At 35.5% G+C, this 18829-nt stretch overlaps 2 protein-coding genes across 8 annotated transcripts in view; both read right to left on the bottom strand.

Annotated features, from left to right (window-relative positions):
* grik1a (glutamate receptor, ionotropic, kainate 1a) overlaps positions 1-10011 on the bottom strand; it is a 52105-nt gene extending 42094 nt beyond the window's left edge. Inside the window, exon 1 of one of the 2 annotated variants that reach the window (XM_027171750.2) lies at positions 9623-10011. In XM_027171750.2, the coding sequence (XP_027027551.2) occupies positions 9623-9740 (118 nt within the window). In that variant the 5' untranslated portion in view covers positions 9741-10011. The remainder of the gene's footprint in view (positions 1-9622) is intronic. The other variant, XM_027171751.2, reaches the window with a different exon arrangement.
* A 1700-nt stretch (positions 10012-11711) lies between these two features.
* The window catches only part of tiam1a (TIAM Rac1 associated GEF 1a), a 52074-nt gene continuing 44956 nt past the window's right edge, over positions 11712-18829 (bottom strand). For all 6 annotated transcript variants that reach the window (XM_047804691.1, XM_047804690.1, XM_027171747.2 and 3 more), the window contains 8 exons: positions 17919-18098; positions 17308-17426; positions 17105-17213; positions 15417-15475; positions 14590-14686; positions 14060-14147; positions 13676-13845; positions 11712-13562 (listed from right to left, as the gene is read on the bottom strand). In XM_047804691.1, coding sequence (XP_047660647.1) covers positions 13015-13562; positions 13676-13845; positions 14060-14147; positions 14590-14686; positions 15417-15475; positions 17105-17213; positions 17308-17426; positions 17919-18098 — 1370 coding nt within the window. In that variant the 3' untranslated portion in view covers positions 11712-13014. The remainder of the gene's footprint in view (positions 13563-13675; positions 13846-14059; positions 14148-14589; positions 14687-15416; positions 15476-17104; positions 17214-17307; positions 17427-17918; positions 18099-18829) is intronic.

Below are 18829 nucleotides of genomic sequence, written 5' to 3'. Positions count from 1 at the left end.
TGAAAGTTTGTGAACCCATTAGAAATTTCTATATTTCTGCATAATTTGACCTAAACATCATCAGATTTTCACACGTCCTAAAAGTAAACAAAGTGAATACAATTAAACAAATGAGACAAAAATATTATACTTCTTCATACTTCATAACATTTAACCAATCCTACATGATGGCTTGGAAGAATTTTATCTCATTCCTCAGTACAGAAGTGCTTCAACACTGGGATGTCCTTTCACAACAGTTCTTTTGGATTAAGGTCAGGACTATGACTTGGCAATTCCAAAACATTATCTTTGTTCAGCTTTAATCATTCTTTTGTAGACAGACTTGTGAGCTTGTGGTAGTTGTTTTGGTATATGGCCCATTTTCTTTTGAGATTCGGTTCATGGACAGATGTCTTGTCATTTTCCTTTAGAATTCACTGGTATAATTCTGAATTCATTGTTCCATAATTCATGGCAAGTTGTCCTGGCCCAGATGCAACAATACAGACCCAAAGTCTGATATTACCACCCCACTGTTAAGTTTCAGAGGTATAAGGTTCTTATGACAGAATTCAGTATCTCCAAATCTCATTTTCTCCAAAAAAAATAACATTTCTCATTTGAAAACAAAATATTTTATTTTATTTATTTTTTATTTTTCCAATAGTCCTCTGGCTTGTCCACATGATCTTTAGCAAACTTCATGGGCAGCAACGTTCTTTTTGGGATTAGTGGCTTTCTCCTTGAAATTCTGCCTGATACACCAAGGTTGTTCAGTGTTCACCTGATAGCAAACTCATGAACATTAACATTAGCCAAAGTAAGAAAGTCATTTTGTTGCTTAGAAGTTACCCTGGGTTGCTTTTTGACCCAACAGACTATTACATGTCTTGCTTTTGGAGTGATTTTTGTTGGTTGACCACTTCTGGAGAAGGTAGCGGTGGTCTTAAACTCCCGCTATTTGTACAGAATCTGTCTAACTATAGATTTGTGGAGTCCAAACACTTCAGAGATTTTTTTTAACTTTTCCAGCCTGATGAGCAACAATAACTCTTTTTCTGAAGTCCATAGAAATCTAACTTGTTTGTGCCTCTTCCACAAACACACGTCATGCACATCAGATATATTTCTGTTCTGTAAATAAAACAGGGCACTCACAGACACCTGATTGTCATCCCATTGACTGAACTCAGATGGACGTTAATTTGACCTTGAAATTAAATACTAATCCTAGAGGTTCCCATACTTTTGCCTCTGAAAGATATAAAATATTGGACCATTTTCCTGAATAAAAAACTACAATTATAGTATATATGTATAATTTGTTTGATAGGCTCTGCTTTTGGAACTGAAAATCTGATGTTTTGGGTCATAATAATGTAGAAATATCAAAATTTCTAAAGGGTTCACAAACTTTCAAGTGACGCTATATATTATGTTATACTACTCAGTGATCACGATTTCTAAGTTTCTCAATTTTCTCCAACAGCCAATTTTTGGCTCAAAGACATGATAAAGGAAGTAATTAATCTTTACAAAGGAGGAAAAAATAGTATAGAATTACAGTAAACCCTTGTTTAAAAACAATCACAGCCAGTAATTGTTAACCAAACAACAAAATCAACTAGATAAGCAGTAATAATGTTAGGTCCGTGCCAATAACATGTTCTTGCACATTCTGTGAGCTAACAGGATTGTATTGCTGCATGCATTTTGAATAATTGCAATTAAACTTTAATAAGGCATTACAATAAAGATATACTAGAAGAGCTTGGCTTCTCCAGTGCCTCAAGAAGTATAAAGACATGACAAAAAATAGATAAAAGAAATTTCCATAATTTTCATTTGACATGACAGCTTTTACTTCTAATTTGTAAAGGCATTGGAGGTCATCGTTATCTTCAGTAACCACTACAAAAACCGGTTGTAACACTAGTCATATTCATAGCTAGGGAGCAATTAAAAGCTTAATGGGAACTAGAAAACCTAGACATGATGAGAAGATATTTACCCAGTAAATTTCAGTAACATTCTACCTGTTCTACCTTTGTGCCACCAGATTGATAAATTTATTTAAGTTAAACCACTTTTAATTTAATCAACATTAATGTTTAAAGTTAATACACTTCAATGGTGTGTGTGCAGCTATTATTTGTTGATATGCTCTGACACATGTGAGTACTTCTGTGATTGCATGTGTGGGAAAATAATAATTGTAAAAGTTATTAGTAAATTAAGAACAATTTCAGAGAAAACTGCTTCAATAGGTCAAACAAATTGACAAATGTCTGTTCACAGCGGGCTTTGGTGTTTCAAACTGATTTTTAAGGCTGCTATTTACTGGAGTTTGTAATTTTTTTAATCACACACTGTCAGTAACACTAGTCTAAACAAATAAGCCTAGATGCTGCCTTCACCAGGAAGCCTGGGTGATTTGACAACATAATATATTCCGAACTATAAATTGTCATATATTTTTCTGATATACTGTGGGTGTTATTATCTTAATACTCAAATGTTAACATTTTATACTAAAAAGCATTATGCAACTTATTTTTCAAGTTTATTCTTTAATGCTAAACTATTGTTTCTTTGCATTAGAAAAGGTATATATTAGGATGTATATTGTGTATTGTAGAGTTATGTCAATGCTGAAAAATGGTGTCTACACAACACAGAGCACAAGGCAGTCTACAAACATGGCTGCCATGGTATACAACACCCAGCCCCAACAAAGACTGTCACCGTCAAATTCACCATCTTTCTGATCACACACTCCCCTGCTCATAATCACAGCTCATGGTATTAAATGACTTCCTAACCAAAACCCTTTGCTTCTCAACAGTCATTACCATACCATGATATTTGCCTTAGTCTTGCCTAGTCTACACTGTTTACACATCACTCTTTTGTCTGACATTTTGGAATTGTCTGCCAGTGTCTGTATTAAAACTGCTATTTTATTCACACTTGAATTTGCTTCTGCCTTGTGATATATATCTTCAAAACATACTAATGCAATCTGTGCCCATGAGCCATCCATGCACACAAGTCTAGAGAGCAAAATTGGAAGTGCTCTTTGGGTGGCAGGGATGGCATTCTCTCTCTCACCTGATGTTGTTTGTACTCCTCTGACTTTAGTCCCCCAATATCATAACTTTCTGTTATGAGGTTTCTTTTACACCCGTCCACAGCATTTTAAACAAAGATATAGTCGATTTACTTGCAGGAAAAATGCATTAGCATGCTTTAGGTTACATGGTAGTCTTCCTTACATGGAGAAACAATCATTTCATTGCCTACCTGGTAAATAGAGGACTTATATAAGGAGTGGGAAGGTAAGGTGAAGAGTCTGAATACTAAATACAGAAAAGAATATTCAAGTATTCAAATTGGTTAAAAACAGCCCTATAGAATTAAAAAATATAACAGAACAGAAAAAGTAAGAAATGTGGAGCTGGGACAAAACTAGGCCATGCAAGCAATATGTTAAGCCCTTCAGTACAAATCAAGTCCAGTCTTTGGGGGATGAGGATCAGATCAAGCTCTAGATAGAAAAGAGGATTAATGGAGGTTGTTAAAACTGATTTGGGGATTTTTTGAATGGCACTGACAGACCTTATACACAGGCAAGTTTTTTCTTAGACAAAACACAGCTATAAATGTCTATGTAGTCATCCAGGTCATTTTATTTGTGAGATAGTAGCACGTCTGGACGCACGTCGTTTTTCATACTGGCCTTAAACACAAAGCCTGCAAAAGGTTGAGTTTTCACACAAAAATAAAAACAAGTGAGACAAACCTGAAAGCATGCAAGTGTACAAGATACAAACATCATGGAGCACAGCCTACTGACATAAGTGAGAAATTACAAAATCTGCAGATAATGTTGTTGCTGTAAAACATTAATTCTTGTAATTCTGCTGTACATATATATAAGTGATCCCACTACTATTTCTGGACTATGTCTTAAGCATTAAGGGTTGACACCTGGTTCATGTGATCAAAAAGAAGTAGCTCACATTTTTATGCATATTGCATGATGATTTAGAGACTCACTGTGCCAAAGATCCAAGCTACAGCAACCTTTACCAGTTTTACCCACTGGAGACAACAGCGGTGGGTCTTTCAAATCCACATGATAAACAAAATGTTTTTTGGAGCACAGTCAGAGCTTACTAACAGAAATAGACTGACACTATACAGCATCATTTCATAGTGTACCACCACCTCTGTCTCCCAGTGTCATAAAAATAAAACTGTAACAGCTTTGCTGGAGCTTCACAAAGCTGGAATTCACTGTCAGAGCCAGAAATCTGAAACCTTCTGGTGTAAAATGCCAATATCTAAAAGCGAATAACATAGTATAAGGATCACAAAGCCTTGAGTAATTACAGAAAATAGAATGGTTGATGAGCCAAATTTCATCATTTCCCTCATCCAGAATGGAGTTATATTTTGGAGAAAACCAAGCAATGCTAGCACACAATGTCAGCTGCCAACTGTTAAGTATGGTGGAGACAACTGTTCCCATGGTGCAGAATAATACAGTTATTAAACCACAGTGTATTTTTAAAATCCTATTATGCATTCACTGGATCTCCAGGATATCACTAGATGTCCACTTTCTGCAGCTCACAAAAGAGGTTTTATGTGTTTCATGGTACACGTATGTTGTGGAAACTAGTGATTTTTTTCATCAGCATTACAGTGTTACAGTGCTTCCAAACTCAGATCACCTCCTATAGGTAGTGATGGGTTCAGGACCATGGTGCACTTTTTGATCCAGATGACAGCTTTGACATTACCAAATTTTCATTCAAACTTTGCTCTGCTTGAGACTAAACTGCCTGTGTGAAAGTTCACATAAACATCAATGTCTGACTCTGAATCCATCATAACTCTGACCAGAAAATATCAGTTACCAAGGCTGAATGAATGAAACTTTATGAACCAGAGCACAAAGCAGATATCCTCCTACTTTATCTCTGAAAGCACTGGAAGATTCCTCCCAAGAACATTCAGCACTTGTATGACAGCAGTCCAAGAAACATTAGAGATGATCCTATGGCAAAGAGCAGCTCTAGTCCAAGGCCACTGATATTAATATATTGTTACATGTTTCCCATTATTACATGTTACCTCTCTGTATTTTACAGTATGTTATTTATGAGAATATGTGTTTTGGTGGCTGCCATCCCATATTAAATGTGGGCATTTTGCTAAATGCCCACAAGAGAAAAACTGTATACATTATTTTCATCTTACATAATGCTACATGGACAGAGATTGATATTTGTAAATGTCTGAGACTTCTGAATGACAGCCACAAAAGTAAACGATAAAACTAAAGAAAATATTCACAGAACATGTTAACACCCCAGGTTTATGAAACCACAAATATATTTCAGGTAAAAACAGGAAACATGTGCCATAGTAAAATGAATATAAGCTTAATCAATTATGATTTTTATCAGATACCATCTGCCACTGTTGCCTCAGACTTTCTCAATAGGGATAAACAAAAATGCACTTTAAAAAATTTTGTCTATATTTTTATATTTCTTAAAAGCTGTATCACTGCCCTCCATTGTTTAAAAGCGCCATACAAAAAAAATAAATAAATTGAATTGAAATAGGCATAGGCAATGTAGGCAACATAACTCATTCGCAAACACATCAGCAAGTGTAAGAGGCAACAGTGAACACTTTTCTAAGTAACATTTATGACAGGTGATAAAACTAAAGAAACTGTTGGGGATAATAATGTGTGCTGATTTTCAAAGTAACTACACACTTCCCATTGTAAATATACAACTCATTGTATTGTGTTTAACATATTTACATTACAAATTCACTGCACAAACACCAGCAATGTTTTAAAAAAAGCGATGAAAATACAAGCTGCCCCCAGACACCAAAAGCAAAAACACAGCTAACATTATTAGTATCATTTTTCAGAGCTGTGATATACGACATATTTTTTCCTTTGGTGTTAAAAAAACCCCACATAGCTCCCATTTTGTCTATGAGCTGCTAGTCACAAATTCGTTGTAAAAAAACAGCATCGCCATGTCTGTATACTGCTACCTGTGAAAGAGTAGCACATAAGTTGGAGAGAGAACTGTGTACTACATGATTCTAACCTGGATAATACAAAGTGTTTGCCTCTAGACAAGATACTGCTTTCCTGAAAATCACAAGTTAAAGTAAAAAACAGGGCTTAAAGAAGGTTTGCCATCTTGGAAGCTTAGAAAAGTCTGTGTGAATCCTGGAAGTGGAAACAACGATCAACACTTTAAGTCTGATCAAGTGGAGTCATTTCCAGTATATTATATATACTGTATATAATTAATTATTATTATTACATATTCTAACACTGAATTGAACATAAAAATTGATTCTCACAAGTGAATTTGAACTTTATTCTATTTAAATATAAAATAACTTTAGTAATTTGTGTGTGTGTGTGTGTGTGAGTGTGTGAGAGAGTGTGTGAGAGAGAGAAAGAGATAGAGAGAGAGATAGAAAGATAGATAGATAGAGAGAGAGAGAGAGAGAGAGAGAGAGAGAGAGAGAGAGAGAGAGAGAGAGAGAGAGAGAGAGAGAGAGAGAGAGACTTTTTGGTGTTTTCATATACTTTAGCAAAATAGTATATAGTGGATTTTTTGTCAGAGTTGTTTTGAGTGCATTTTCTATCAGCTGAAAGAAAAGAAGAGATCTGGCTTCAGCACAGGATGAGTTGGCCCACCCACTCATCAGCTCATTACTGAGTCCCCAATCACGATGGGTTCCAAACAAAAAACTGACACACACAATTTTAGAGCAGGAGAAAGCCAGAGCCTCGGTTGTGGGTTCAAATTAGTAGTTTACATGGCAACACATAGGTGTCTTAGAGCCAGTAAATAAAGCTGTAAGTCCATTAAAAGTGTTCACAGATCCACTGTCAGTCTGAGAGTGTTCTACCACAAATCATAAAGTTTTTGTGCTTGCAAAACCCTTGGATATTTAAAATAAACCTTTTTTGTATTCTTTTATTGCTATAGGAGGTGCAATTTGTTATTATACACATCAACATGACATCTAAAAATCTATTCTAATAAAAAAAATAGTTTGAATTATATTTTCCCCTTTCAGTTGCATTACACCTTTACCAATTTAAATTGTAATCAGGAAATATCTGACATAGAAAATACATACAATTAATAAAAAAACATCTTATTCCACACCAATGGATACAATGTGGACAGCAGGGGAAATTTAACTTGTACAGACAGCAATCTGAGCTCAAGATCCAACTCTGGAGCTGTAAGGTTGCAATTCTACCTGCTGCACCACCCTGCCATTCGATCCTGATTTAGTACAGTTTAGAAGCTTACTTACTCTGAGCTAAGCTCCCAAGTTGTTGTTTTTTTCTACCATATAGGTTGTAAATTATGGAAGTACTATTACCAAATTTAGCAGCATTACATTTCCAGAGGAGGAGGTTGATGTAGCTTGATAAAGTTTAAATTATTATAATACCTCATATAATAAGCAATATGGTGTTTTATGAAGAATAGCCTACTTTATTATGCAATCTGTAGAATGTTTTGTTTGATACATGGATGTATGGAATTGCAATAATTTTAACAAACAAAACAAGTTCACATTGCAAAGTTACAGCCCTACCACTTTACCCCTGAAGAGGATTGGTAACACTACAATGTCAACCAAACACTACAGCAGTCTCAGATCAGTGAGTCAGGTGAGGATCAGTAATCCATTTCTTTTACAGGGAAATGAGGTTAGAGAAGAAATGATAATAAGAAAGATTTTATGAGTAGTAAATTTGGCTCAACAAAATTCAGATTTTTCAATACCTGGCCAAAAAATGTCAGATACTCGTCGGAGCGCCTTTTGCTTTGATTGTGGCATACATTCCCCATTGCATCATTTTGATAAGCTTATTCAATATCACAAGGTTTATTTCTGCCCAGATTTTCTTTTATTTCTCACACATCATAAAGGTTCTGTGTAGGGTTAAGGTCTGGACCCCAATAGATTGGAGGTAAATCCATGTGTGAAAATGATGTCTCATACTCCCTGAACTTTCTTAGTTTGAGTCTGATGAATCCTGGCGGCGTCATCTTGGAATATGCCCATGCAATCAAGGAAGAAAAAATTCCATTGATAGAAAAACCTGGCCATTCATTATATTCAGGTAGCCAACAGTTTTTGGGCACATAATGTTGCTGAACCGAGACCTGGCCAACTGTGAAGCAAACCCAGATCATAACACTGCCCCCACAGGCGTGTACATTATACATTAATCATGATGGATGCATAATGTTCAATTTAGTCTGCCTCTCTTTTAAACCTGATGCACCCATCACTCTGGAATAGGGTAAATCTGGACTCAGCAGGCCACACAACCTTTTTCCATTGCTCTTTGACTATTTATCATATATATTTAATACGCCGCAACGCCCAAAATGTATTAGCCCGCTTAGTCAAGCCTGACACTTATCAGCCTTTAAAAAAAAAAGGCTACACAATAGCCAATCAGAAAATAGCACTATCTGGGTAAGATTTAACGCAACAACCAATGGAAAAAAAAAAAAAACATTCATTAGCGAGGGTATTTTCGTTGGACGGTTTGAGCAAAACCTCAACACGAAAGAACAATGACCCTAACAATGGCTGGGCTTAAGTCGAATGTTTTAAATGGGAGCAACATTACAGATGATAAAGGAGTCCAAAAAGGCAACAAACACTTACAATAAACATCTCTCTCTCTCTCTCTCTCTCTCTCTCTCTCTCTCTCTCTCTCTCTCTCTCTCTCTCTCACACACACACACACACACACACACACACACACACACACACACACACACACACACACACGCACACACACACACGCCCGCACGCACACCTGCTGGGGGGTGGGGGGGATTTGTCGATGTCACGATTGCCTGTCTTCAAAACTTGAGAGCCCTGAGTTAGTGTTAAATAACTTGTTTACATCTGAAACATACTAATCACTGTAGTAATTGTCCAATAGAAAGCTCTTAACAATTTGCTTAGTTAAATGCAGGTGGTGATTTTTTTTGGCCAGGCAGTGTAGATTCTATCCGCAACACTGATATCAATATGTTAAAAACAAGCAAAATTTCTTCTTCTTCTTCTTCTTCTTCTTCTTATTATTATTATTATTATTATTATTATTTAAAGTGGGAGATAGGGGTGTTATTAAGTGTCAATAACACCCTACCTCCACCTTTAATAATAATAATAATAATAATAATAATAATAATAATAATAATACAATAAACAATGGTCATATTATTTTGGATATAGTCACCCACAAGGTCTCTACTTTCTGACACCTTTTCGTTTTTGGCGCATCAACATACTCTTAAAAGTTTAGGACCAGAGAATATTTATTTCTTCAGTCTGTACAGAGACTCTTCAAAAACAGTTCTCATAACGTAAAAATTAATTTTTTTAACAGAAACGCAGATTCCGAAGAAAGACGGTTTCTAGAAAACCTGCTAAGATAAGTTCACATTAGCTGTTAAGGGACTGAATGATGAACACGAACGATGTCCGTACACAAAAAACAAAAACAAAGGCTACACAATTATATCATGTAACGTACCGATCCGGAGGACCTGGTGCTCACTGAGACACAACTTCGACATGATGAAGAACAGCGAGAGCAGCAGCTTGGCTCGTTTCTCCATGGTTCCGTAATCCAAACTGCTAGTAAACTTCATCTCCAACGTCTAATAAAGACGCTGTCGAGTCAAAATGCACTCGCATCCGCTTCCCAGCTTTTTTCCTCAATGAAAATCGAGAATTCTTTACCGACTCGAATGTCAAAAAATCGGATATTTCTCTTCACCTTTTGTCCGTTTGTTTTGTTCAAATCTCAACCGTCAGTTTCTACAAAAAGAACACCTGGATGAGCGCGTGAGAGTTAGCGCGCGCTGTTTTGAGGCGCGTGCGTCGAGCAATATGCAACATGTTTACACCCAAAGCAGTTTAGCTATCAGTAGGTATTAAAATGTTGCATATGAATAATATACAATATATTAGTGGAAATCCCAACCCTTCTATTGCCGAAGCTGTTACATTTATCATTAAGAGTGTTTATATTTCACTACAATGCAACTGCAACATTGTAGAATTGAATATTTTTCATCAAAAACTCAACTCAAAATAAATTAGGCTTCAAAATAATGTGAACCAAATAATAATACAAAGGTTTTCTGAGAATGTTTGATATAATCTGAAGATTATATCTGAAGATTGTATCAAATATTGAATTGTGATTATATCTAAGCATAGTATCAGCTGAATGACACTAGATTAGATTAGAATAGATTAGATTAGATTAGACAGATATTTTAATAGAATTTGATGTTTTGGGCTGAAGACTTTGTGTAGACTAAATTAGCAGAGTAAAAGCTGACAATTTACCAAAAGATATCAAGATAAGTTTACAGATCACGTTTTACAATTCCCCATGAGGTGGAGAATGGCGCCATCTAGTGGATATCTATTTACAATTCTATTTACGCATTGTACCTCCACTGTTGATGCATTCTGAGAAATATCCTTGTATAAATATAAATTTTATCATATTTGCTTGTTTTTTTTTTTTTGCACAGATGCACTTTATGTGGCTAGGATTAACTTGCTTAAGTCCTTATAGCTCTGTCTTCGTTCTATGTAGCACCATGATCTTGGAGAAACATTGTCTCATTTCACTGTGTACTGCAACAGCTATATATGGTTCAAATGATAATAAAAGACTTATATATCCATATAAGTCTTTATATAAGACCATATATATATATATATATATATATATATATATATATATATATATATATATATATATATATATATATATATATATATATATATATATATATATATATATGGTTCAAATGATAATAAAAGACTTGACTTGGCCATCAGTGGTACTGGACACATCTATTAAACCTGACCTGTTAGACCACCCACAACGTAGTTCATTTCCTAACATCAGATCTGGTAGTCATCAACCCAAATGTCAGCTACCTGTTTGTCCTGCTGACATATACATCAGAGAGCAGACTGGGTTGCTACTGACTCAGTGCTCAGCAGGTGAGGAACACCTGTCCGCCCTTCCAGTATATTGTGTAGGCAAAAAACAAGTCATTCAAAGTTTGGTAACTGTAAAGTACTTCTCCTATCAGGTCTAGCATATTTCTATATATATAACATTTGTTATTTTAAAATTTAACAGTAGTAGGACTCATTATCAAATTGTATTATATTCAAAAGCTGAAATTTAATGAACAACAGGAAGTTGTTCTGCTTGATGTACAATGGTTCAAAAAGAATCAGTGTTTAACTGGCTTGTAGATTTCTTGTAAGCTTTCTTTCTTACACCTTCTTTATTCATTCTTTATCATCTCTTTATCTTCTTTCTATTTCTTTCAATCATTTCTTTATCATCTTTCTACTTTCTTTATCATATCTTTATCCTCTTTCTTTTCTTTCTATTTAAAGCCATTCGGGACTTTTTACAGTATAGTTTATTACATTTACAGTATAGTTTATTAATTTCAAATCAATTTGAAGGGAATTCATTTCCACTGTATATAGAAAATCTAAAATCTAAACTTTATGTAGAATAAATCAGTTATCTATTCTTTCTTTCTTACTTACTTAAGTAATGTATTAAAATACAAATATAAATAAAGATTTTTTTTATTTAAAGAAGCGCAATAATAATAGGTCACAAAACTATGAGTATACATTTTCAAAAATCCACAATGTAAAAGTTGAGCAATATTTACAAGTTTTTTTTACAACACATCTCAGCCAAAAGTGATTGCATTTCTCATCGTCCATTTTCATTTTAAAAATATAACTTTTATTAATATGCTTTATCCACCATCATCTAAACAACAGTTGTATAAAATACAACAAAAGGTCCAAATTCATCGAAGCCTTATTTCACATGATTCAATTAAAACTCACTGCTTTTGAACTGTTATTCAAGTGTTGTTCACTACATTTCAAGTGTGACTGGTGATGTTATATCATACAGTGTGTCAATGTTGACCTTGAGTGGGTATGTAATTCAGTGTTTGACAAAATTGTGATGAGTTTGGTACCTTGAACCAAAAGTACTCCCATTATTGCAGTGTGCGGGGCTAATAGGTCAGGGCATAACACCTTCCCAAAACAACTATGATAGAAAATTCAAGTACAGCAGGATCTATAACAATAATTTAAATCATCCCTTCAGTTAATAGGGTTGGGTAATACTGGACTGGAGGGTATACTGTAAAACCAATAGGAAAGGAATGCAAAAAGATGTTGCAAATGCATAATAGTAAACAGTGAACGTACAGAGGAACGTAATAGCAACACTATACTCTTGTACTCTGGACAAAGTGATCTGTGTGGTGCTGTTGAGTAAAATAAGGCTTGAGTTTAGCCGTGACTCCCTGGACATCACAAACACACACAGCCCTTGAGTATAGAACAGTGGTCAAAAGCTATAAAAACAGAAAAGACCCACGTTCCTAGCATTTTTACAAAAATAATTATTTTGGCAAATAGATTTGGAAAGGAAGTGTAGCTGCCTACAGATTAGGAGTGCACAACATGCAGCATATCAGAACGTGTAGGATCCTTAGACGTGTGATTGTGCAGTAGGTCCCAGGTGAAAGTTGATATGGAGTCCACATCGCTGTGCAATTCCATTCAGATGTTTTTTAAACTTTAAGCTAGTTCACACAGTCATGATGCACTACTTAAGAGCTTGGAAATAGTGTCACTACATCCAAACAAGGTGTACAGGGTCTTTAAGGTCCATTGATTGTAAGCCATATTGCTTCTTTAAGCGTATTGTCAAATGTATTTACACCAGCAACAAACCATCCTTTGGCATTTTGTTTGCCAGTGAACTTAATCTATGGGTAGAAAAGTGGCTTAAATGTTTGTATGCATCTAATTTTTCACTCTCTTGGACTTTCACCATTGACTTCAGAAGATATCAGTCCCACAGCCACTGTTGAAATCATCTCTGCGAACCCAGATAACCTCCACCTCCCTCTGGGCCACCTCATCCTCTACAGCACACTGCTTGCGTAGCGGGGCCAACCTTAGTTGTCCAAGGGATGTTTCTGTGAGCTTGTTCTCTGAACTTCTGGTGGGAGCACTGTCTTCCACCTTTTTTTCCTCCTCCTTCTGGTCCTCCTCTACTTCAGCAATAAGAGCTTCGAAAGACTCTTCCAAGCTGGGCTCAGCTGAGGAACCCTTCACAGACTCACAGTATTCATCATCATCACTGAGGATGTCTGTCTCCTTTACATCAGTCTGTTTGTCATACAGTTGCAGGTCAAATTGCTCCTCCAGCCAGTGGTTTGTGTCTCCATCATTTTGCTGATTGTTCTGTGATGGCAAGGGATAATGTCTCTGAGGAAGATCTGTGGAGTCTTGGCTAGAGTAATTGTCAAAAACAATGTCGGTGTTGATTGTGAAGCGGTTGCGCACAAGTCTTTTTCGGCCGAGGTTTCCAGGTGGCGCTGAAACTGAGAAAAAGAAGAAGAAGAAGTGAAATATTATCAGTCATGCTGACATTTCATGACTTGGTAAGTAAATGCCAGGCAGGTTTCAGACATGAAGAAAGTAGATTGATATTTACCTGCTCTGTTCATGGGCCTGGCTCCTTTCAGTGCAAGGAAGCGCTTTCCTCCAAATGGAGCGTACTGCTGATTAAGAGGCAAACTCTCTGTCTTCATCAGCTGCCTACGCTGTTTGTCCCTTAAGACAGAATGGACCGTTTTCAGGAAGTCCCTCTTACTCTCAGAGGAGCTGGAACAGAAAATAGAAGAGGTGAATACATTATTTATAGGTGTCACAGTTAGTAGTAATGTCTTAGGCCATGTCAAAATGTATGTAGCCCGTAATGATAATTAAGTCTACGCATGATTCTTTCTAGATTTATGCAACCTGGGACAGTATCAAGTGATTACACTAGTCATGTACTAGTAAATTAATATATGAAGTCTCATGGTTGTTGACTTACCTACAACATAGATGAAAAGTCCTCTCTGGCCTCCCTTCAGACTCTGATTTTACATGAACTATCTCACATACTGCCGTTCCATCAGAATCTTGATAAACATAGACAGATATCGTTTACCGACTTTAGTAGACTTTAAACACAGAAACACTACATGTAATTCAAACAACGTGATATTTTTTTCAGATAGAAAGGCAAAATTTGTCAGATAAAGAAGACTTTACGGCTAATCTGGTCTGCATGGATTTAATGGATGCCTGATATACAGATATAGTGCCTTTAGTAATATAATACTTTATATCTTTAGGAAATGAGATGGAAAGGTTACATCTATATGCCTCTAATTACACATGGTATTGATCTTCAAATCAAAAATCTTTTGCAAGCATGATTAATGGCCATTAAATACAGATATGATAGACATGTTTATGTTTTGTGTATCTTCATGAATCAAACATTTTAGATTCATTTATTTTCCAAGGTATTAAATAAGGAAATGGTGCAATAAAAGAAAGTGGAAAAGAGACACTCACTGGTAGTATTGCGGACTTGGAGAGCATCTGAAGGAATCATGTGCCTGAATCGAAATGGGTCTCTCTCATCAGAAATAAAGCCTCTATGAGATGTTCCCTACGACAAAAGAAATAACGAGAGAGAGAGAGAGAGAGAGAGAGAGAGAGAGAGAGAGAGAGAGAGAGAGAGAGAGAGAGAGAGAGAGAGAGAGAGAGAGGAGAAGAAATGGTTAAACCCATTATTGAAAGATTAGTGTTACAACTCTGTTCTTTAGAATAGAAGTCTCTACTCTGTTAGAAGTCTCAAGAGGTAAGAGAATAAATGGTATATTAGGTATTACTACAAAAGAATTTTGCCACATCTCAAAGTTTATTTAGGGTCAGGTCCAAAATTATTAGCACCCATCAGAAGAAAAAGCAAAAAATATTGTATAAACATAGTGCACAATCAGTAAAATTTCCTACTTTAAAATTAAAATAAAAAAATAGTTATAATGTATTACAATGTGTATTCTCCAGATATTTAAGTAGTAATACCCAGTGTATGTTCTTTCTTTTTTCTTTCTCTTTGCACATTTTAAAAAGTGTACCAAAGGGTGCAGTAAGGTCAGAGTCAGTCCTGAGAGTCTATACCCGTTTTGACAATTAATGGGAACTGTAAGTTTCACTCTGTGTAAAGAGCTTTTCTTCTCTGACATTTTTATTAAAGTGGTACACAATAAAGGGCACAAAGGGACAACCATAAATGCATTAACCATAATCATGCTGTCAGGACAAGACTTGTACTGCCCACGCTGTAATTCTCATAATGCATAATAAAAGAAAAAGGGAGAAACAAAAGCACTCACAATTTTTTTCTTCTGCTTGGAGCAATCTTTGTACACAAAAACTATGGCTGTCTTGAAAACTGAAAAAGAAAAGCAGAGAGAAAGGCATTAGACCCGAGAATTCAAAAAGCATGTCAGAATTTAGGCGCACAGATGACTGACTAATTTGTGCCTGGGGCTCCATGTTCTTTTTTTTTTAATCATCCTTGTAGTTCAGCATTTGAAGGGGAAAATCTTCCCTGATATTGTCACATCCGGAAGAGGAAGGAGACGGACCCGTATGCAGGATAGCTTCAAATGAAAGGGGTTTAATAAATGATAAAGACAAAGACATAAGACGATAACAAAAGCAATACAAATGAAAACACTTAACAAAGACTAGACATGACGAGGGGTAAACGTAACTAATGATTCCGTGCTGCACTCGGCAACGCGGCCCACTTAAATATAAAAAAGACACGATGACACCATAAGGATCAGGTGTGAAGACAGGGAGGGGCAGACGAAGGTGGGGCAGACACGTGACGAAGAAGATAAACAAAAACAGCACGTGGCCAAAAGTCCGGGTTGAGTCCTGACAGATATAATGACCCAGGATAACCCGTAATCAAACTGTGGGCAAATCAACTTTTAAATCATGTCAATTTCTATTTATTTATTTTTAAATTTGCTTATCGACAAAAAGGTTGTTAATTAAAACAATAATAATGTGCATAGCACCAACATTGCTTTCAGACACATCCATGGGCAGTGGTGCATAGTAAAATCATAGAAATTCTTACATAACCCGAAATTTTGAGAATAGTTTTTACCCCACAATATTTTTTATATTGACCTTAACTTTGTCAATGTATATTAAAAAAAAAAAAAAAAACAATTGCAAAATTTTTTTTAATTTTATTTATTTTTTTAACATCTATAACAGCTTATACGTCTACAAGGACGTAATCAATTAGAACAGATAATAATGTTCAGTTTGTCTTCTGATAGCTACCAAATCCACTGCAAATATGATCAATGAAACACTATTTCATTAATTTCACTATTTCTATCGTTTGTGTAGAAAGAATACTAGGTGATTGTCGAAGCTAAAATTTGCCAATGAATATAAATGATTCTGTTAACATGCTTGTTTCATGTATATTTGTTTATATTTAAATATACTAATATTAATATGTACGCTAAATAAACAATTAGTTGTTAGCTAACTGCAAATGAATGTTTGGGTTCATCTTAGTTAGTTAGCTCGCTATAGTGTTTTTAAGGTAGCCTACATTAATAGTAATCAAATGGTTGAGCGAAACTGTAAGCAGTAGTTACCTATTAGTATAATAGCATAATAAAATTACTCGACTTTTTAGCTAAACATTCTGTACATACTTATGGGTAACAATAATTTAATAACTAAATGCCTCAACTATGGATTTTCCATCTCTATGTTCCGAAGGTGTATTTACACAGCTGACTATCCTGTCATTACTTCCTGCAGCATGTAGATATTGACAAAAGGTTTTGACAGCAGAAACATAGGTCTGTACATTGGTAGTGTTCTTTAAAGCTTAATATTTGAGAAATTTAAGAAAAAAAAAGTCTGATTGATGGATCCTTTACACAACACTGGCTATGGCCTATTCCCAGAAGCAGTGTACCACATTTTCTATTGCTCCTTCAAAACACACATAGACATCAAGACACACCGATGCACTTACCAAAGGCAGCAAGCTCTGTGTCTTTCTTTCCCTTCATCAGAGATGATGGAGGATTGATCCAAACCACAGTAACATGCAGTAACAGGTCACCCATAGACAAATCAGCCACCTAGAACACATAGCAAAAATGTAATATTCTATTAGCTTTGTTTAAAATATGAAAAGAAATTGTACATTTAAACACATTTGGGCAACTAAATTACCTCTTTCTTGTCTGTACTCTGCTCACTGATAAGTTGGTCAAACACAGCTCCATACTCCTCATGGATCTTCTGCATCTCATTGATGTGACTGGCCACTTTATTCATTGCCTTAATAGCAACTGTTTGTGATGAAAAACAAATATAATCAGACTAGAAAATAATATACACTATGCATTTAACTAAATAAAAAGTTCCAAAATGACACAATGATATAGATAATGGACAATTGGACAATGTTGGACAAAGTGATGATTTTACTTATTTTGGTCACCAGCATATTGGGTTTAGAAACTGGAACTATGACTGTGAGTGTATTGTAGACTGACAGCTTGAATTATGTTGAGTACATCTAAATAACTGCTAGAGAATTACAGCCATAATAAGTAGACATTTTTGGTCCCAAGTATGTATCCTCGCATCATTTGTGCATTCCCACAAAAGAGGGCTAACAAAACAGAATGGTAGAGGTTATGGTTGTGTAACCAGTTGCTGTTCCACAAGATATAATAGTTACTGAACAGGCACATACATGCTGCACTGTAGTTTAGCAGACTATTCACATGAATACTGTTGGTCCCATTTTACACGATAAAACCTAAATCTGTTCTCACCATTGAGATGGTAGTGCTCCTCACTCTCAGGGTCAGTAAGACAGTAAAGCTCTCGGAGCAGCAATGGGTATTTCAGTACCCTCTGGATTGGCTTGATCAGGTAGGACTCCAGAGTGGATGAGTGTTGCTGTCTTGGGTTCCTCTTGGCAAGGAATGCTTTAAACTCAGGGTCTATTTTAGCTATATTTACCCAAATAGAGAGAAAAAATAGGTCTCAGGCACATTTACCAAAAATGGTTGAAAGAAAATCCCACATAAGTAATGTAATGTATTTCTGTATTAAACACATATAAATGTCAAGAATTACAAAATTATCTTTAACCATTTTTACCAGTACATTGGTGCTCTATTCCACGGGCTTGATGGAAACTGACTTATCAAACATTTATAATCAGTATTAACAAATGAATTATTTTATCAGCACAAGTCTGATATAAAATTAGTTAGCTGGCTTTCACTGTCAGTTTTACACAGAATATTAGTGGTTATAGATATTGCCTCAGATTTCAGAGACTTATGAACATGCACTTGGAGCATCTCAGAGAGTAGAAAATGGTTTGACATCACCATGTACTTTGAAGATAGAAACAGTTTTTGTGGGGGAAAAGCTGTATTTGTGGTTTTTTTATGTCTATATGAATATATTGTCCTTAGTAGACTACAAATTTATAAGAAGGACTCTTAAGTCATTTCATATTAGCCATTACCCACCACTGTGGAGTGTGACATAACAAATACATGTAATGCTGAACATAGACACCTCAAAACAGATGGAAATCCCATATTTTGGCCTCTGGAAAAAGAAGTTAATGATTGCTTATTACAATGATACCTGAATATCTGACCTGTGCACTAACAAAGTTATATTCACAATTTAACAAAACAGCAACAATGTTAAGGTACTGTAAGTA

The sequence above is a fragment of the Tachysurus fulvidraco genome, chromosome 20, assembly GCF_022655615.1.
Source record: "Tachysurus fulvidraco isolate hzauxx_2018 chromosome 20, HZAU_PFXX_2.0, whole genome shotgun sequence".
Lineage (NCBI taxonomy): Eukaryota > Metazoa > Chordata > Actinopteri > Siluriformes > Bagridae > Tachysurus > Tachysurus fulvidraco.
This window is presented reverse-complemented; position numbering and strand designations above follow the sequence as displayed.